Source organism: Larimichthys crocea, chromosome XIII (genome assembly GCF_000972845.2).
Source record: "Larimichthys crocea isolate SSNF chromosome XIII, L_crocea_2.0, whole genome shotgun sequence".
Classification (NCBI taxonomy): Eukaryota; Metazoa; Chordata; class Actinopteri; family Sciaenidae; genus Larimichthys; species Larimichthys crocea.
In genome coordinates, this window is record NC_040023.1 from 34,050,683 (window position 1) to 34,072,337 (window position 21,655).

The 21,655-nt window shown below is 43.0% G+C and overlaps 1 protein-coding gene across 1 annotated transcript in view; it reads right to left on the bottom strand.

Annotated features, from left to right (window-relative positions):
- Nucleotides 1-21,655, bottom strand: part of rftn1b (raftlin, lipid raft linker 1b) — a 108,335-nt gene that overhangs the window by 50,907 nt on the left and 35,773 nt on the right. Inside the window, exon 3 of the mRNA XM_019279111.2 lies at nt 7,762-7,939. Within this exon, the coding sequence (XP_019134656.2) occupies nt 7,762-7,939 (178 nt within the window). The remainder of the gene's footprint in view (nt 1-7,761; nt 7,940-21,655) is intronic.

A 21,655-nucleotide genomic window follows, 5' to 3' on the forward strand; every position in this document is an offset into this window, starting at 1 on the left:
ATCTGGGAATCCTGAATGTCTGTACAACTCTGTGCCAATCCCATCGAGTAGGCACCGACGGTGAATTATTTCAGTAACTATCCTATCACTATTTGACACTAACTACTTCACTGAATAAGTAAAAACTTTGACTTGCTGGTGGGTCTAGAGGAAAAGTCAGAGGTGGTAATTTTGAATTTATCCTCAAGTCGGTGACCTTGAATATCCATCCAAGATATTTCACTGAAGACCCGAAATGTCAACTTCATGGTGGGACTAGATGAAAAATCTGCATCCTCTGGGGATCATGAACCCCTATACAAATTGTCAACATGTCATAGTTGTCAGGATATTTCAGTCTGGACCAGAGTTGTTTTAAGACCTGCCATCACGTAGAGACAATCAACACAGCTTTAAAGGGTAAATGTTCGAACGTGGTGCGATTTAAATGGTCTGATCTGAATAACTCTCAACAGAGTGGCAGTTTGCACACGAAGACTTGTGACTTTACTCGGATTTGGACGCAGAGGCAGCTCAACAAGAGACATAACAGCTCTGACTAACTACCCATTCCTTCTCTTACATATCCATATGTGCTGCTGAAATCATAACCGCATCACTTCTCGTGATGTCGCTGAAACAAGAAGCCGGATCAGGTTAGACACGGTTTAAGGAAATTGTTGCTTGAAAGTTTAATGTGCCCTATTTCAGGAAATTGCTTCGCGAGGAGTCGGATTGCGCTGACTATATATAATAAAAGCTTTCATCGCGTTACAGAGTCGTCTGAAGAAAAAACATTTCCACATAATGAGTGAAAATGTGCATTCAGACCTCTCGCCGTCCTCCATCACATGCCGCTCATTTAGGGGTATGACGACACAGTCAAGGAGCATCTGAATCCATGTTTAGCACTCGGTCACTCTGGAGCTTTAATAACACAGCACACCACTACTAATGTCACATTTACGCAATTTCAGCGGAGCGTATCCCCCCTCTAATGGTACCTCTTTATTTTCCTCTGCCTCTTTACGCCCTCCATGTTTCTCCTACCTCTCAACCCATCTCTCTCTCTCTTTTTCAATCCCTCGCTTTCTCTGCTTGAGCACACGGGAGCCTCCTTGCAATTACCCAATAATGATGAATATATCCCATCAGACGTTGCCCGCTGAACTGTAACCCTATCCCATCGCAATCAAATTGAACTCTGAGAGATTTGACAGTTGACATTTAAAATTTTCAAACGGTCCAATCCGTTCAGTCTGCATTACTTCTTCTTCTTCTTTCTCACAGCAGGTCGCAGTAACGCGGGGCGAGGAGGGGCTGCCAGTGACAAATTACCATCTAAGGTTTCTAAATTTATAACCCACTTAACCAGATGTGTCAGTCAAGTGACAGTGTCTTAACATTTACAGATGACACGGCGATGTATGTACACAGCCTCCGTGCAGTTCCTGACAGTGCACGGATTCCTGCAGCGTCACCGCCTCCATGTAATGTGCCTTGCTGCCAGAGCTTTTTTTTTTTTTTCCACACTGAGGCTGAATACTGTAGAGACTCGACTGTGATTGTGTCCACAGACGTACTTTGCATGCTAAATAAAGACAGCTGATGCACAGCAGTCAGCTCCGCTACCTTGACTTTTGCTTTGTTTCCAGCAGTCGCAAAAAAAAGAAAAAAAGAAAAGAAGAAGCTGTGTGTTTTGGAGCGACGGATGAATGGCTGCTCGCTGTCATGCTTTCAATCCCATTCACTGTAACCCCCCCTCCACACATCCTCCCTGAACACCCTCCCAGCCTCCTTCTTCTTTTGATTTCTGACAGCAGAAAGGGAACTGGAGAGGAGATGCTCTCCTCTTATTTCTCTCCGTTCATTTTTCCCCTGGTGGAGATTTGGATTCCCCAGGGCTGGTGCTGATGTGAGAAGCTGTCTCCACGGTGACAGACGCTGGAGATAAAGCCTGGGCCCTGCTTTCGGGCCGGGGCCATCAAAGGATGGTAGACTCCTCTGCCCTTTTCACTCAATCTCTCTCTCTCTCTCTCTTTGTTTTTCCCCCTCATTTCATTCAGCCTCTTTCTGTCTTCCTTTCTTGACTTCTTCACACTACAACAGTGATTTTCTTTTCTTCCTCTCTTCGCCCTCATTGGTCTTTTCCTCCAGAGCAAGGCAAGCATGTCTTTGAAAAAAAAAAAAAGAAGAGCTACATGCAGTCCATTCAGCTGTAGCCTTTTCATACCGAATCAATATTTCTGTTTCGCAGCAGCAGAGAGCTGAGGAGCGTTTGGACTGTTTGTCCGGGCATGCCAAAAGTGAACCTGGGGGTGTTCTGCACAACAGCATGGGAGCCGATTACTAATGGACACAATCTGTAGGAAGAGAGGCCAGATAAGATGCCATGCATTTCAACAATGACCTTTTAAAGCCAGGCCGACTGCCTCGTTTTTTTTAACCACACAATAGATGCATTATAGTCTCCTTTATGTATTTACAGTAATGGGAGTTATTTCAGACATACAGGGCTCCAAAAGGAAAAGTCACATTCAGTTTCTGTGCAGACAATAGTATGTGACTGGCAGACTCAAGGCTCCTGCAGTATAAAAGATAGAAGAGAGAAGAGAGAAGTCATCTATGACTCCCAAGTGTTCAGTAAGAAACATCCACATGTTGTGGGCGCCACTAATGCTGAGCTAAACTCACGGATTCTAGGTCAGCTTCGGATGAATCCAACAAATGTGTTTTTCGGTAATGACGAGCGGTTCTGAATTCGCTCCCGCTGATGAGGGCTGATGAGTTTATTAGCATTCATGCTCACAGTTAACAGCTGAATAGAAAAACAAAACAAACAAAAACAAAAAAGAGTTCGGCTCTGCATCTTTTGTTCCTTTCATTTCTGTACTGTACTGTGTGGCTGCTGCAGGCAGGGTTGCTGCTTTCAGCATATTTGTTCAGCGCTGGACGTGGGTAAAATTGTTACTGCATCTGAAGCACTCTGTTTGTATTGTCTGCTCTTGTTTGTGGGTTATGCATGTGTCATCTGTTTGACCAGCTCAACGGCTGCCTACTCCCTTCAGGTCTGAAGATGGGAGTTGCTATGTTGCCTCTTTTTTGGAACCAACCGTTCAACCGACCAACGTCAAGTTCTAACAGTGAACTGAGTCATTTTGCAGAAGTTGTGAGGCTCCGACTGACGGCCATGACATCAACTTGTGGTATTGTTAAGTTCAGGAGACTTTTGTGTTTCTTTAGGAACTTCAAGGACTTCATTCAAAAGAAGTTTTCAAATGGGAATTAAAAAAAAATACTTAGTGAGTCCTCCAACAGTGAAACTCTTTTTGTGCGTACAAAAACTTGAGTGAACTTAAAAAAAATATCCTAAAATATTATCGAATGTGTTTTTATGCTTGACAAGAGGTGGAAATTGAAAAAGAAAGAGACGAATAAACATTGACGTCACTGGCGCAGACATTCATGTACTGTCAGTCACAGTTAACCGCTTCCACTCCATCAGAGAGATGAAATAAGTCAGACTAAAAAGAGTGAGGTTGTTTTTATGCAACATCCTGGTTCAAATCTCGTCGGGGAAACTTTCTGCACATCATCCTACGTCTCTATCACCATCGGAGAGAAGCTGAGAGAAACATCATAAAATCCACCTGGATACGAAGAGACAAATTCATTGTTTGGAAAGAGAAAATAAAGCATTGAATGATGAAGTGATGAATCGGTGATACAGATGCTTGATGATCTTCTTCAGTATATTCACATAAAGGCAGCTGATGGAAACGCACGCTGACATTTGCTCAAAATGTGCGTGAGCCTCAGCTTGTGTAAATTATATCCACAGACAGTATAAATATGGACGTCGTATCCATGACGTCACCTATAGGTTTCTGAACAGCACCCAACAGGTGAGTTGTATATAAATTCACCCTCAGTACAGTTGTCATGAACGGGGAAATTAGCTACAGAGACCAAAACTGTTTTTTGTACCAGGCTGTAAACATGTTTATTTCTGCTGTGAAGTTGGACATTTGAACATGGGGACTTATGGAGACTGACTCACTTCTGGAGCCAGCCTCAAGTGGACATTAGAGGAACTGCAATTTTTTTTGGCACTTCCTCATTGGCTTCACTTCACATCTGTGGAGATTGGCAACTTGGCAATACCACAGTCAATGTTGCTATCTTTTAATCACCACCGTATTTGTTGCCTGACCTTTACACAGGCAATTATAGTTGCCTAAACCACAGACCTTAAAGGCAAAAAGTTTTCTTGTCAGTGGTTGTGTTTTATAAAATGAATGATCCTTAAAAATAAATTGACTTTTTTAATTAAAATCTTCATTTTGAAGAGAAAGCTATCCTGATGAACAAAGAAAAACATACCTGAAAGCGAAGAGTAAGACTGTACGGCAACAATTCTTTAATTTTTTATTCTTTCTGACACTTCATGTTGGTTCCTGCAGCTGTCGGGTGATTGACAGTAAGCAAGGCGTATCGTAACACCTTGCACCGCACAACTCTGGCAAAATTACAGTGAATAATGATAAAACAGAAAAGTCTGACAAACCCAAATTAAGTTGTCATGTTTGCTGTGATGAATTATCGCACACTGTGGAGGTTGTTCTGTCACTCTGTACGACATGAAAAAGCTGTGGTTATTCTTCTGAAGGGAGGAAAACAAACCCTGATATCTCCAACAAACACCGGCGTGGATGAGGGGAAGGAAACAAACATGTTAGACAAGTTGGCACTAATTTGTAAACAGTTTTTCCTCAGGACACAATTTCTGCACACTCTCATTACACCTAAGAATTTGAATTATCATCAGCATACATTTGCACAAACCAATTAATTGCTTCCCTTTTAATTTATCACCTTTTTTTCCCCCCACTGCTCTTATGTTTTGTTGCGTTTTTGTTAATTGCTTCATTTCCTTGTACTACAGTCTTCTTCTTCTACGTTGAATCCTTACATTTCTCCCATGCGGATGAGCAAAGTTCCATCTTATTTTATCTCATCTTAAATTCATCCCTGATCGTCTATTCATTCATTTTTCTGAAAACAACAAACGTTGTTGCACAGTAAGTCTCTCTTTAGTATTTATTTTATGTCTTCTGTGTCGTTTTTGTTACATGATCAGTCTGTGGTTGCAGCGGAGCTGTCAGGGCACAGCGGCTCTGATTATTACACTCCTTACTCTTGGTTCCTTGTAATATCGGGTATTGGTTTTCCCGCACTTATTGTACTGTCGCTGTGGGTGAGAGCTTTGGCTAAATGACTAAGATGTCAATGTAGATTAGTGGCAGTGGTGGTGTGTTTATGCTCAGCGGTGGAGGAATTATAGAAGTTGTTTATCCGCGTTCAGAAATGTGTTTTAAGCTTGTGGTGGATTTTACTCAGGAGGGGCAGAGCGTTTAGATTTATTCACATAAAGCTACGTACCGTATGCACAAATGCACAAAAACACCGTGACAAGAGTTATACGAAGCTCGTAAACACTCCAAAGAAGTGCTGGATCTCTAACCTTTCCAGACAGGGGCAAGACACTCTCATGCACACACACACACACCCTCACACAAATCTATGCCCTGCAGCCAGGAAAAAGTGTTTTGGTAAACAGGCCTGGATGTTCGCTGGACTTCAGAGCCAGACATAGCAGCCACTGGGGCTTCAGCTGCTGGACTACGCCTGTCTACATGTCACTGCTGCCAGGGAAAGAAAAAACAAGAATATATCTCCTCATAGCTTCATTCTTTTTGATTGTCATGTTTTTACCTGAACTGATGTTACAGAACGCGGTGTCCTGAATGAGGTGATCCTAGGCCGTCAGACCAGCATATTATTCTTGTAAAGTCTGGAAGAAGTTATTTTTTTTTAAAGGATTCAGACTAGACAAAAAGAAACCTCCACCATCCACCATCCATCACTCCCCCCTACATGCCCTTCAACCACCCTTGGAGACGCTCCCTGGCGTCCTTCCCTGACCGAAGCACGCGCCCACCCGCACAGTTCCCAGGACAGAGGGGCTTGGGCACAAGGCTGGAGGGCAGATGTAAGGGGGCGGCGGTGACTTTGGGCCATGCATCCAGTTTTGGCCGGAGCATCGAAAGGGCTGGAGATAGACGATTGAGATTATTGCTGATTCACTTCCAAATACAGCTGCCCACATGACAGCTTGTTGAGCCCCCAAACAGATGCTGTGATGCTCTGGTGGAGACACTGAAGCAACACTGAAAGGTTGTAATGCCTGATATGAAATACAACATGAACCATCAGGTGGCAGGCAGTGTGCAAGTCTCTCTGCTTAGAAACATAAAAACAATATTTCTGAAACATGAACCAGTCTCTGTAAACATGAATAATGATCATGAAACCTTAATGTCACTTACCAACAAGCCTGCATATTATTATTATTATTATTGTACCACTCAACACATGAAGATCAAGCGAAACCTGATTCCCATCGAGTGTTTTTCTGCATAATGGCACCAATTAAGGTTCATTAGCAATCAGCATATTTTCTTAAGTGACTATAATGGCTACACTATTTTATGATAATCCTTATCCTCAGGGGTGCAGCTAAGACGTCTGAGGCCCCCTGAAAGATGATTTCCTCTGTGGCAGCCCCCCCGCCTTTGTTTGGGAAAATACATGTCTTTTAATAAAGCCCGTCTTCCTTTTAGCATCACAACCTTTCACCCTCATTTAATGACAGCGAGGCTTACGCGCACATACTAGTATTTTGTTTTTCGCTTTTAATTTTGTTAATACTGATCTTTTCCTTTTGTAAACTTTGATAGTTTTCAGTAAATTTCTGCACAAGACAATTAGCCCTAAAGTACCAGCATACACAGTTATCCTCCTTAAGCAGACACTGTAATGCAGGGGTCTCCAAACTTTTTTCGGTGCGGGCCACATGAACTTGCCTTCCAGTGATGGGGGGCCGGGGTCAGTCTATAACTGAAATGATATCAACCCACCAGGATTTCACGGGCCTTTAGTTGCGGCCTAAATGCCTGATGTTGCATGAGGTTTTAAAAAAAGTTGCGGTGCTTTTTACATTTTTGTTGCGATTTTGTTGCGGGAGGAAGTGAAAGTTGCGATAAGTTGCGATTTGACAGTCGCGGAGAGGGTGCAGCGAACACCAAGTCCACGGCCCCGGGAAGTGGCAAGGTCCGGGCAGGAGGGCACTGTAAAGCTCGCGACCGGAGCTGTGAGCCACCTTCGCCCCCGAGCCTTTCCAAGCCGACCCAGAGCCGGTCGCGGTGCACCGCCGCGGAGGAAATGCTCCAGGGGAGGCCAGTCAGTGCCGGGGAGAGGTCCCCCGGGCAGACTGATCACGAGCAAAGTCACGTCGGAGTATACCATTGTGTGAGGGGATGAAAATGAGCTAGTACTGTAAATAGTTCATAAATAAGGTAAATTTTAATTAGAATGCCAGGCTTAATCATTAAGTGTGGATATTTCATAATAGGAAAATGCAATTTTGAAAAATAGGCCATGTTTAGAGGGATTGTTTGGGATGGTTGAGCGGGTCCTAGTTTGCAGACCCATGCTGTAATGGATATACCTGTGCATACATTCTTTCATGGCACAAACAAACTGGACTGAGGCCATCGTTTCTAACCTCTCAACGACTAAATCGTCTGCAGAACCTGTAGGTGGATGTTTGAGTTTCCATTAGCTCTGGCTGGGTGGGAGCTAATGTTTTGACCCTTTTCACCCTCTATAAATGTATTACTCATTTAATAGTCATACATCACTCCTTTTATGGCTTCTTACCCATCATTGAGTCGGACCAGTATGGCCCGGTAGAGCTGGTGCTGAGGGCTGTTGGATTCCGGACCACAGGGGTGGATGAACGGGTGAACCGCCGCCAGAACAAAACCCTGCTGGTAAAGCTCCTGCAGCTGGCCTGGCAGCTCCCGCACCGAGGAAAGGCGCAGCGTGGACGTCCCACCTGAGAGAGACACCAAACGGGGAAAGAATGTGTGAGGCAAAACAATTTAAATGTGGGGTTTTCATTTTGTGGTTTCTCGAGCTAATGGCCGTGTTGTTTTTTGCACTGAACCATTTCTTGTTTATGCGACTGAGCAAGCAGATTTGTGACTTTAGATTTGGACAGAACAACAGAAGCTGAATTCATCTCCCGCAGTATGAATCACTTTCAACTGGAAACGGACATATGCTGTCATGATGTCACTTCGCCTGTCTGCTGTTCTTCCCCTTTTAGCATCAGAAACTCTCTCCTAACATCTGTCTTTTCATTGACTTTTCCAGAACCTTATCATTCCCCACCTGTACACCAGATGCCTTCGGACTTTTGCCGCCATTTTTCCAATCACCTGATCCCGCTCCTCTCTGCACACCTGCCCCACACCTGTTTCTTGTTCCCCGATGGCACCACAACAGGCTGCTTGGCACTGATACCATAACCAGTTGAAGGGCCTTTTTAATTCTGCTCTAGCGGTGGCTAAATGTGTGTTTGGATGTGACATTTACAGTAATAAAGGAATGTTAATGTGAAATGCTGGTTAGTGCAGCAAGAAATACCAAATGCATTCACTTTGAAGGGTATATATTTTCCCCTGCAGGTCTTAGTATTCTTTTGATTTCGTCTGAGGTGTTTATTATTGTAGAAATGCTCTGGTACAGCAAGATCTGCCTGACTTCAGAATGATAATAGTCAGCAGCACAACAGAGATGCCAAAAAAAAAAAAAAAAGACACCACAAAAGGATTTGCAATTCAGATACCAACACTGATTTTTAGAGTCATCCCCGGTTTGTTTTGGCAATTACCATCATGCATCGCTCCATCCCCTCAATCTGAGGGTTAATAAGAGTGGATCAAAATCCAATCAGAGCTGATTGCCGAGGCTCTGTATCACGGCGGCTCTCTATATTCTCACACTTACTTTGATTTCCTCTCAGCCCAACTTAACTGTCCAAGGAGAGACCTGATATTAATGAGCAGCAATCAGTGAGTGGCCGGCTGTTCGAATAAAAAATAAAGTTAGGCACAGAGTTGCTATGCAAAGCTCTGTCTCAGCATTATTTTTTTCCCCTCCCTAGCCTCCGCCGCCCCCACACACCTCCCCGAGGGATGAAAACCTGCAGCAGACAGCCGCTCGTGACGGACCGGTTCAGGGAGCAACCAGCTGTGTTACAACAAGCCACACACAGCTTCTGTCAGACAACATCAGCCAATCAGGATGTATGGTAATGAGTGGGGGATGGGAAGCGTGGTTCAGGTTCAGGAATGGGAGCAATTAGATTAGACGAGCTTGATAGCGGGGAGGAGAGGAGGATGGACAGTAAAGCTGAAGGAAGGAACGACAGAGAGAGAGAGAGAAGGAAACTTCGAGAGACTCTGATCGAGATGGAGCTTGGCCCCAGATGCATGACGGCTGGGATCCCAGCAGTGCACCGTACGAGGCGACATTTACTGTAGGCCAAACAGCTGGGGCGAATGGGCAAGTGCCAAGACAAAGAGGCTGGGTGCAAAAAAGAAAAGAAAAAGAGAGAGAGAGAGGGAGAGGGAGGGAGGGAGGGACAGGAGGTCTGGTTGTCTGTACGAGCTGTCACAAGACGTGGGAAATGCCGCTTCGGCTAATTAGAGTCAATGAGACTATACAGAACGAAAGGTTCAGATCCATGGGAAAAGTCACAGTACGGAAGTTCAATGGGAGTTCAGAGAGAGGGCGAGTGTGGGTGGAGCAGCCCGATGAGGCGATGCCAGTGTTCGTCTGAAGGTATATTTGGATACGGATTCCTCAATATTTAAACGAAATCCAAGTGATCTCATTAGAAATGTGACTAGAATTTTTTTTTTTTTTTTACTCATGCCACACACAATCGGCGCAGTTGTTGTTATCCCACGATGCAACACGAGGGCATCGGGGGGCATCGAGGGGGCCAGATTCAGGTCAGGAGATTCAGACTCCTGACATCAAACAGCATGCTCTCTCACACATCCTGAGTGTCGTTGCTTGTTTGATCTGAAAATTCTTGTTAATGTGTGCAAATCAGTTCTGCGGAAACATCTGCGTCAGTTATTACATTTGGCCAGTGCGAGCGAAGCTCTTTGGATAACAAGCTCCTGTTACTGTGATAATAATGTGTGTGGCTCTGTTCTGCATGTCTTTACATATTGTCTTTATATGTTATATATTATTTATCTTAAAGCAGTACTTGGTGGATGTGACAAATACAATATCCATTTGAAATTGTGTCTCTCTGCACATCAGCTCTCTGTGATTTACAGTGAACTGCTGCTACCTATTGCTGCTGTTAGCTCATTCTAACTAATGCCAGCTCAGTTTGTTAGCCGGGCCGCCCACTGTGAGCTCAGAGCGCCACAGGAGCTTTAGTGTTTGTACCGCAGGCGTTTTGGGCGTGGGCAAATCCCGACAGGGATCGGAGCCGGTGTCGTGCCAGAACTAATCAGATCTAACCAAGCTCGGCAGTCTTTGGCAGAGGCTGAGAGACCGAAGAGGATGTTGATGGTGGGAGCTAAGAGAGAAAATGAGGGAGTGACTGACTTGAGAAGCTGCTGGACAAGAGTAAATCTGGGACTGACTTCCATTTGTTGGCGAGATCTCTGTGAGAAATGTTTCTATTCAGTCTAACAGTTCATGACAGCACCGGGCGTTTCCTTCAATTGTCTTTGAGCTGTGTGAAATAGAAAAAAAGGAAAACATCAGGTTGTAATCTATTCTGTGTCTTTTCAAATCTCTGTAAATTGATTACAACTGTAATTCTTCAAGAATGAGATTATTCTAATCCGTTTGCACTGAATCTGTCACTCCTCATCCTCGACGGGTTCAACCGAAGCTCGCGTGCGCGACAGCGTTCGATTCGTTTTCGTGCAGGCTTGATGACACGACGATGTGGCGTGCTTTCAACGTGCCTCACACTACATCATCAGGAATTTCTGGAACAAGGCTGGCTGCTAGCGACCAATCAGGAGGTGGCTCCTGTGATGTAGCCACAGAGAGAAAGAGAGAGAGAGAGAGAGCTGATTCAGTTCGGATCGCAAACTCTCTTGCTTCCGGGCACAAATCCAGAGGTTCATTGTGAAACCACGAAACAAAGAAGCAGAAGAGGAAGAAGGAAAAAAATTCATATGCTGTCCCCTCAGGGTGAGTGAGTGCTTTGGCTAAAAATATTCCTCCAAATTTCTCAATCACACTCTGTCCCACTGCGACACAATGCAGGAGCTTTTAGAAGTTAAAAGGCGTGCAGGAATTAACACAAAGAAATAGGCCGCCATCGCAAACGGGTGAAACGTATTCGTCTTTTCTCCTCCCTCGCTGCCACTCTGCTCCTCCTCCTCCCTCCATCCATCCCTGCTCCCCCATCCTCCACCGCTGGCTGCCTTTAGAAATGGAATTAATCCGTCTGTGATCTGTGGTTTTTATTTATTTATTTTCTCCCTCCCTCCCCTTTCCCTCTTCATTCTGGTGAGACATGAACACCCTGTCCTTTCCCCAGAGGGATGCTGCTGCGTGCGCGCGTGATTCACGAGGCGGTGGATATTAAGTAGGAAATGAAACCGTCTTTGCTTGCTCTCTGATCCCCTTAGTTGAGATGAGTAAATAAGGAATGGTTTCAATTAGGCAGTGAGAACACAGCCGCTGGCGACTTCTTAAGTTGGCTTTAATCGTTGTGTGAGCTGCTAATAATCTCATCTAGAGGCCTTTTAAATACACAGACTGTACATTTATTCGTCAGACCAACTTTTATTTATCACGCCGTCCCCAGAGCAAAGTGTTGCCCGGTGCTAAATCTCACGCCGTTTGAAGGATGTTTACGACGGTTACTCTGCCCTAAAATCGTGTTATCCGAGGAGAATCGCTTTGTTTTGCGTAGATGAGAGCAAATCAGCCGCCGTATAACTGCTGCCGTCAGGAGTTGATGTCTTATACTGCGAATATTTAGGCCTTTTGAAAGGGGGAGTCTGCGGTTGATCAGACAAGCAATCCGGTAAACCTTACATGGCAAACTGGCAGCCAATTACTTCCCGTCTTTTTGTTTACCCTGGAAGTAAATTCCCGCACGTATCAACGGAGAGAAGAAGAAGAAGAAGCCTCTAAACTCGCAGGAACAAATCGCTTCGTGACAAATAATGAGAAGAAAAGGGGCTTCTGGCTGACAACCGACAAATTGGTTTTCTGGAAAATTGTGTTAGCGCCGAGCCGTCGAACAGACACCGCCATTAAACACAGAGGAGGAAACAACAATGATGGGGTGGTGGTGGTGGGGGGTATGTATGGATGTATGATGGCCGTGTCTTCGGGCTAATAGAGAGATACATGATCAGTTGCTCACCGTTCATGTCGGATGACAGATCAGTGGTCAGGATAATGTTTGTGTTGCATGAGCGTCAAGAGCTGTTAAGTGAGCGCCTGAACATTACAGGTGTGGGCAAACACTGATGCTCCAGGACTGATACCGCTTGTTTACTGTCTTTTCTCACTTCAAATTCACCCACGATGTGTTTCTTTGTGGATTTATTTATTAGATCAACATTTAGACTGATGTTTAAAGTTCATCCTCGACCTTGAAAACAGCCAACGAGGACTTTTTAACAGCCGTCCTGAAGCTTTCGATCATATCATGAGCCTCATTTTATTTTATCGTATTTACTATTGCTTTTTTGATATTTTATTATGTATATTTTGCTTTATAGTATATTTTTATTCTTTGTTGTCACTTGTCACTTTGTGTAATGCTGCTGTTGCACTATAATTTCCCAGCTTGGGATAAATAAAGTATATCTATCTATCTATCTATCTATCTATCTATCTATCTATCAGAACACGGGGGTCAAGGATGAACTTTAAATCTCAGCTTTTATCGTCGAGACGTCCTTGAAGTGCTCAGCAAAATGTTACTGAATAAAAAGTAAATGGAAATTTACAAGTTACAACTCCAGAACAGCTTGTGGTGAGATTGTTTTCTTAACATTCAGATTATCCAAATAAAAACTGCTGACAACGAAGATGACAAATGACAAAGCGGGAATCTGTTTTTTTGTTGAAAAATATGACAAACAACACAAAGAAAGAAGAAGGGAATTAAAATGGCCTTGATCTGCAGTGAGGGAAGAGTTTGAGAGACAGGTTGTGGCTGTGTGTGTGTGTGTGTGTGTGTGTGTGTGTGTGTGTGTGTGTGTGTGTGTGTGTTAACGAGCCTCTCCTGGCTTTGTGAAGATGTAAACATGCGGTTTGAATATGCATGCATGAGAGAGTTCATCTAAGGAGCAGAATAAATAAAAAACAACAGCTCAATTTATTTCTAAGACGCTGACCTTCCCCACATGGCCACACATATTTAACTGACTCATCACTTGGAATTAGCAGCTGCCCTCATTTTTTACGTGACTCTAATCTGGATAAAATCCAAATATGAGTTAAGGCGCAGAGGAAGCGGAGACGCACAAGGAGAAGGAAGATAATGGACAAAGTGGAGGACAAGAAGAAGAGTAAGAGAAGGAAGAGATTAAAGAAAAGTTGGAGGAGAAAGAGTGTGTGCTAAAACTATTTAACTAAGCAGCAACTGACAAACACATGGATGATTTATATGAATGGGTTAAGAGCAAGACAAGAACTTTCCTTGCCGTATGTGTGACTCAGAGCTCTCACCCACGCTTACAGTAATGTTCAACGGCCTGATAAGGGATGAGCTGAGCAATTGTTAAAACAGCACTGTGACCACAGATACCAAACACTGGAGCAACGGCCGAATTCCACCGGGCACGGATGCAAAGTGTGCGCCGAGGATGCCGGAGATACTCATGGTCGTTCTAGTCTTGTGTTTCAAACCCCACCGGAACCGTTTGTGGTCCGTTTCAGAAGCATCCCGCCCCACGAGTAGCCTTTGTCGATCTGCACAGAGCAGCTCGAGCAGGCCAGAAGTCAGACACAGAAAAGGCATAGAGGTTTTTCAAAATAAAACATCCAGTGCATCCGTAAAAAAAGGCAAAAAGGAAATATTTTAACTATTACAATAACTACTACAAAAGAATATTTAGAAGCACAATGAAAAATGAGCAAAAGTTAACAAAGACTAGGGGGGCAAAACGCTTCTGAAACACTCCTGGTAGGGTTTGAAGTCGACCAAAACAGCGTTGCGTTGTCAGCGTCTTGAGACAAGAAGATACAATCCAAGAAGATCTAAACAGACGCATTAATCTGAAGGACTGTCAGACGTGAAAAAAACACTACACAGCTGTTTTACAGGATTTCGCACCTCTGAAAATTTATCACAGCAACAGTTCAACAGTGACAATCGTGAGGTAAATATTAGAAAAACAACATGCCAGGAATGAGCCCTTGCACATGTTTGATTATTAGATTATTTGGAGCAGGCCATGTTCGGCGAGGTTCTCTCTGCATTGGCACCCCCGGGTTGACGGACTAGTCACATTCAAATTAATGATGTTTTGTGTAAAAATCACATTTGTGAATCTCAAACCACCTCCTGATAGCCAGCTAGAATAAATACAGGCACGATAAAGACTTTGCTGCTATGAAGCTGTCGGTTTGACTCAACCAACAGACTTTGAGACTTGGAAAAAGACATACATCAACAATTCTTCCCCCCCCCACTATCTTTAAAAATGTGTTTGCCTCCGAGCGGAGCATTACAGCACCAAACTGATCAAGTGTAGCTTTTGTATTGAATAAGCAGCACGCCCTGTACGCTCAGTGAACTCGCCATGGATAATTCTCACTTTTCATGAATAATAAAAGAAAAAAAAAAAAGAAACTTTGAATTGAAATCCTGCCTCTGACACTGGCTGACTTCCCCTTTTTAAACCCATCTGCCATGTAAGCACCTCTGAGCTGCAGCCTGCCGCATTTCCATCACTCAACACATTTAAAAATAAATGAGTAAATATGAAATTAATAAGCTGAAAGATTGAAGCTCCGAGGCTCTGCACACACACGCGCACGCCCTCATTGGTTTGGTTTCGACCCCTGCATTTGCATGGGGGAGAAAAATAGACGGGCATATATTATCCACCCGCTGCAACTGATTTCCCATCATGCTGCTCTCTATCCTCCGCATCTCTCATTGTGTGATATGGCCTCGCCTCGTCGTGATTAGAGAATTGTTTGTTTCTGCTAATAGTAATGGCTCAATTAGCAGCCGACACGTTCATACTGGTGCACAGCATCTTAGAGGACAGACTGTATTTATTGTCTTTCAGATTAAAAGAAGTTGTGGAAAATGTTACTGTGCCACTCGGGAAAGGAGGAATTTATTTCTGGTACAACAACAACTGAATAAAAACAAGCAGATCTAGTCAAGTTTTCAGTTTTGAGATCAGTATTTTGGCTATAAGATCCAGATTTCTAGATTTGCAATGCACCACAGGACTACTTGTATGTGAAAGCGGTTGCTCGAGGTGATAAACCCACAAGGAATGATCTTCTGACTGGGCAGTCCTCCTCAGCTTGAAGCGTTTAAGAGTCCTTCGGTTAGTTTTCAGCCCACAACTTTTTGCTTCGCTCGTCTCACTCTTCTCATAACGTCATATTCGGGCCACAGCGGGCAGTTACTAACCTCGAGAAGGAAGCTGGACTTGAGAAATCACTTGTGAGTCAGTCTTCAACAGGCTTCAAACTGTGACCGCTTGAGTCCAAACCACAGTTATTCAGACCAATCAGTGTCTGAACAACTGAGGAACTATTGCGGCATGAGTTATGTTTGTGGTTCAAGTGACTGCTCAAAAACAACAGCGGCGGTTGTGAAAGAGGTTTAGCGTAGATGCTGCTAGCATCAGTTTTATCTGAACCGGAGAAGATTTCTTCAATGAAAGAAGAACAAACGACACTGAGCGACATGTTTGCTCTTGAGTTTTGACGTCATTGATCTGATTGGTTGAAATCTGCCCAAGATAGATGGTGATAGACAGGTGGTTCATCCAATCACCAGGTATGCCAAGTATTTTTTGAACGTGCCTGACCTAGGGCTGCACGATATGGCCAATAACCAATATCTGCCTGACCTAGGGCTGCACGATATGGCCAATAACCAATATCTCAATATTTTTAAGCTATATCGCGATACACGATATATATCTCGATATTTTTATTTCTCCTGTAAAACTGTAAACAGAGCTAAAAGAGAGAGAATGATGGAGTTCACCAGATGAGTCAAAATTATTAAATGTTGCTCCACTTCTCCTGAGCAACTGTTGGCCAACACATTTACCCAAAATTAAATTGATAATGATCGTATCAAAGTGTTGTTTCTGTTGCTTTTACTGCCCAAGAGTTACTTTAGATTTAAATATCTTGGCTGGTAACACAACATTGTCATATTGACACCTTAAAATGTTCATTTGATGTTTTAGCAAGTTACGTTGAGCAACACGAGCATGTATTTTGAGTCTTATTGTTTTTGGTGACCCAATATTAACTATTTATTTAAGCTCTATATCTACCAGATTCTCCACTGTTTACCAGTTAGTTGCTAACTTTGTCACTCAGGATGTATGTAGTGGGTTGAGAGCTGAAAACAGTTGACTGCTGTGGCTGGAAGTTGATGAAAACAGGGATAGTAATCCAAAAACAATGAGCTGAAAAAAAGAAGAAGTTTGTCACATTGCACATTTAACTATAAAATGATGGATTACTGCATCTTTAATGCTTCTATTCATGACAGAAAACTGGTCTTTTTTAAAATCTGTGCATGCTGTATGACTTTCTTGCGACTTACAATCGCATTGCTCATCTGTCAGCAGCGATCTTCACCTGTCTTCCCTAATGCTCATGCTTGTAAGATACAAACAAGATAAAAACCTTACACCAAAGGCCCACAGGTAGGCAAAGTCTATATTCTCGATCTGTTCTTAATTGTTTTCTTTCCCAAAGCAATCGCTCCGCAGTGCCACCGTGCGTATTCCTTGAGCAGAATTAGTAATAAAACCCCATCAGGAATAAACCTGACACAAACCTGTGCACCTTCATAAAGTCTCGATAAAAGCACTGCAACATGAATATACTGTAATTGGCCTTTTGGAACCGAAAGCAACACCCCACTATTCTCTCTGTGAAGTCGTCATATTGTTATTCAGTGTCCAATTAAAATGGCCTTAGTCTCCTCAGGAGCCCTCCACTCCTGTGAGGACCACCTGCAGTACCCTCGCTCGCTCTCATCAGCCCGCCTTGAGTCATTATCCTTCATACGGGCTCAAAATGGAAATGCCAGTAACTCCTCCGTCCTCTGCACCACCACCTCCTTTATTTTCTCCTTTCCTTTCCCTCAGCTCTGATTCCTCTCACCTCTTTGCCACAGAAGGGGGAAGTTTCTCTGCTTGGCTCCTTTGCACATTTAGCCTATTTTTCTGCCTCTGCTCTCTGCAGGGAATCTGCCCCTCTCTCTTCAACTCTCCCTCCCCTCTCCCTCTCTCTCTCTGTCTTGCTTTTACCACTACTGTATTTCTGCTGCCACCCCAGCCCAAACCCCCTCCTCCATCTATTCCCTACACTGCTTGGAGAAGAGCAAAATCTTTGAGAGATCTTTTTTGCGCTTAACCTCTTACTCTGCCTCTACACGTGAGTGTCTATTTTCTATATTTTTCTGTCATCTCTCACCCTCAGTGTTGAGACAGTGGAGCAAACCAGGGCAAGGTATCAGCTTTGTGATGGGGGGATGAAAAAAAACAAACTACAGTTTCCAGTTGGTCAAACAATGGCTAGTAAAAATAAAACCAACATTCACTTTAGATTTGCGTTTATTCTTGTATGTGTTGATGCATTATACAAGTGTCTCTTGTGTCATAAAGCAATGATGCAAAATTTGAGTAATTACTGCAAAATCCTAAAGTACATCTAAAGCTGATAGGAATGTCATTAGTTTTGCAGATATTTGGACATAAATGAAACTAGAAATAGTGAAAATCTGACCTGATAATGGCCAGAGATCAGATATTTAGCATTTTTATGGGAATTCATCCTGCTGAGATTTTTCAATCTAGAAAAATGCTGATCAACAGCTGCTTGCGTGGTTAAAATCCAGGGTTTGGCAGCAAAATGAGGATGAAATGGGTAAAATGTTTTATTATTGTGTATGTAATTTAAACCATGATAACCAGCATTGATGACTGACATTTCAAATACTGTGATATCTGATATCAATATATGAAGATATAATGTGGAGACCATGACGATGAACATGGTTTTCTTGGTCTTTCCTCGGGTGTCTTGTCCCCCCTCCTGTTTTCTGTCACCTGTGTTTAATTACTTAATTAGCTCTCTTATATTTAGTCCATGTGTTTTCCCTCTTGCACTTGTCAGGTTGTCTGCTTCTCCCCGTGCTCCTGCTCCAAATGTGTATCCAGATTTTTTTGGATGACTGTTGATGTGATTTTTTTTTTTCTATGTTGGATTAAATTTGAAGCCACTTTTTGTTATTTTGTAAAAAAAGAAACTTTCCAGTAAATCATTAAAATTGCCTTTTATTCACTCCACCTACCTGACTGCATGTGGGGTTTTTAAAACTAAAACATAATCACTGCTCTGGGAAAGCACTTTTTAAAATAATTTGTGACAAAAAAAACAAGTGGAACGATTCAATTTTGACATTTCAATGTGCTAAAACACTCAAATAACGCCAGAGAACTGTGTCACGAAAAGAAGGAAATAATAAATTTGAGATATATCTATAAAATCAAGGTATTCAAATCCCATACAATGCTAAATCATAAGAGTGATTGCACTTGCTCTGAGTGCAACAACATTAGTTTGTCTTTAAATCTTCAACGTTTCCATCAGATGTGTCGCTGCAGTGAGGAGCAGTCGAACATAAAAGAGCAATTAGAGAAAGATGTTTTTATATTCTCTTAAATTTTCTCTCATGGTGACGACATATTGTTCACGATAATCACTGTCATTTTGCCATTTTAGTGTGGAGCACCTCTTTAAAAAAAGTCCTCATCGTCCTACACGTCACAAAGATATTAAGTTATATATTTATTGTTAAGCTTACGAAGGTGAGTGAACTCTACATTATTCTGCAGATAAAAACAACAGAGTTCAGGTGAGTTTACTGTCAATTACTTCCCTGCAGGATGGGAGTAGTATCGACCCCTCCGTCTTTTCACCTCTCAGCAGTCAGGGCACCAACTGTGTGGACTAATCTACACTAAGTCTCTCTCTCTCTCTCTCTCTTTCTCTCTCTCTCTCTCTCTCTCTCTCTCTCTCTCTCTCTCTCTCTCCCCGAAGCTTTGTGCCTTAATTACCCACCTAATGAGTCACTGGGAAAGTCACCGGGTCTGTTGGTGCCTCCCTCTCTCTCTCTCTCTCACACTAACTGTATTTATGTCATTCCCTTTGACTTTCTATGCTTTAATCACTCATTCACTCCTTGGCATACACACACACACATATTCACACACTCGCACTTGCTACATTCACTTAATGACTGCGGTCCCTGCTCCCTGATTTACACACACATACATGTATATTTATTTACTCAGTCGCTTGTTGGGTCCTTCGGCTTTCATCCACGCTAAGCCGGCTAAATCTGACAAAGCTGTTTAGGTGTGAAAACGCCACACTTCCGTCTTTATGAAGATCTCTGTCCATGCTGAAACGCCTAAAGTCACGCCTACGCCTGAGTTACCGAGGCTGAACTACAGAACATTTTCCTCCTCCTCCTCTTTTCGTTTGGTCAAAGAACAAAGCGTGTGCATCACAGCCAACATATGGGAAGTTGCTGGACAGACACAGCTGGCTACACCTCCGTTCTATCCCCTTGTTTAATTAAACGCCACAGAGGACTGAAGCGGCTCCTTTCGTTACGCAGCCTGTGTTGACATTATGTAAGCTGGCTAAACCTGAAAACATCTTTCTGGCCTGAGATCAATACATTTTTACATTTTTGCATTTTAACATTGCAAAACAAGGCAGAGAAAGGTTAAGATGACAACTAACCCTCTCTATGATCACTTAAATCATGGATGTCAGGTCTGTTCATACTAATATTGTTAATTTTGACAGCTTTATGATCATAAAACAGTGACTGGCGTGACTTATCAGTAGCAGCAGTGCAGGTTTTACTGTTTGCCTGGTTAACAGTTCTGGCATCTGTGGAGCTGCAATCAATTAACTATTTTATGCTTCTTCTGTCACAACAATAACAGAAAAATATGCCACATGAGAACAATTATATTGTGACTTGACTATCAAAACACTGAGAACATTTAATTAGTCTCAAAACCTGCAAAAAAAACCCAAAAACAAAACAGGCACGTGCACGTGATATGAGTGCATGAGCAGGATGCTTCGACCTTCGCTCGCTTTGTCAAGTTGACTTTTAAGACTTTTGGAGGCGGGGATTGATGATGTGTCCACTCCTTTGATTGGTCACTTTCAGCAGGCAGAGATCAAACCTTTGCATCAAATATTCAGTTAGGTGTAACAGAGTAAATACAGTACATACGGTGGATCCAGTAAATGAAATCTACGGTTAAACAGGATCTTGCTCCGACATGATGACCCCCATGAAAATGCATGTTCTATCAGGTCTGACTGTGATCGAACCAAACAGCCAATCAAAGCTCATGGTCAATATTCAAAGTAACATCTCCCACCCCCGCCTCCCTCTGCATCTGCCCTATGTAACATTATCCAGATCCTTCCTCATATGTTTCAGCGTTGTAGAGCAAATACACGAAAGACTTGCACCAGCTGAGCGTGGTAAACTTCCAGTTTAACCCTCCGCTAACTTGAATGGGAATAAAAAAGATTTGACTGTGCAGCTTTTAATAGATTTTCCAAGTGTTTACAGTCACAGTGTTTTGGTCAGCGTGCATCATGTAACGCCCACTATGTCAAACTAGCTTCAAAGATGGGCAACTCTTCTCGGGAACTCGGGCAACACAAGCACTGTACTGATTAGAGCACGCAACAGACTTGAGACGTAAAGATTTAAAGCGAGTTAACATGCATGTAACACAAACCATTACACAGCCTCTTGTAGACAGATGTACTGATTTAAAATAGGAGCGCATCCGTTCCACCAGACAAAGGCGTTTAGAGTTTCACTGGTTACACTCACTCACTCGGGTCATGTTCAGACACAACAACAGCCTCATCATTTATTTCACTGAAGCCTCGGTGGCGCTACTGACACGGAGGACTCAGGGAAAGAAATGCAACATGGTCCAACAAAACACATCGTTCCTGGTAGACTATTGCAACAGATGATGAACTGTGGCAACTTTCCTAGAGTTGATAAATCCTTCCTTTTTAATATTATAAAGCAGCGTGTGGTGCTTTATCATGTGATAAGCCTTGAAAGCCATGAATTTATTACTCAAACAGGCCTTTCTGGATCCTATTTCATTTTCTCACAGGTACCTGAAACAACAGCATCGCTGCCGCTTCTTTCTTTTTCTTGTTTTTGGTTTCACAGATTTATCTCTGACCTTCTTTTGTATTGTTTTAGTCCATCCACAAAGCAACTGCTGTACTTTTGAGTTACATTTATTCAAAATGAAATGACATTATCGAGCACTATTTCCTCCGTGCACACACACACACACACACACACACACACTCTCTCTCCCTGTGCCTTCACACCTCCTGCGCTCTCCTGCCTCACATTCTCACAGTAACACTCAGAGCGATGGGATCACACCTGCATGTAGAGCAGAAC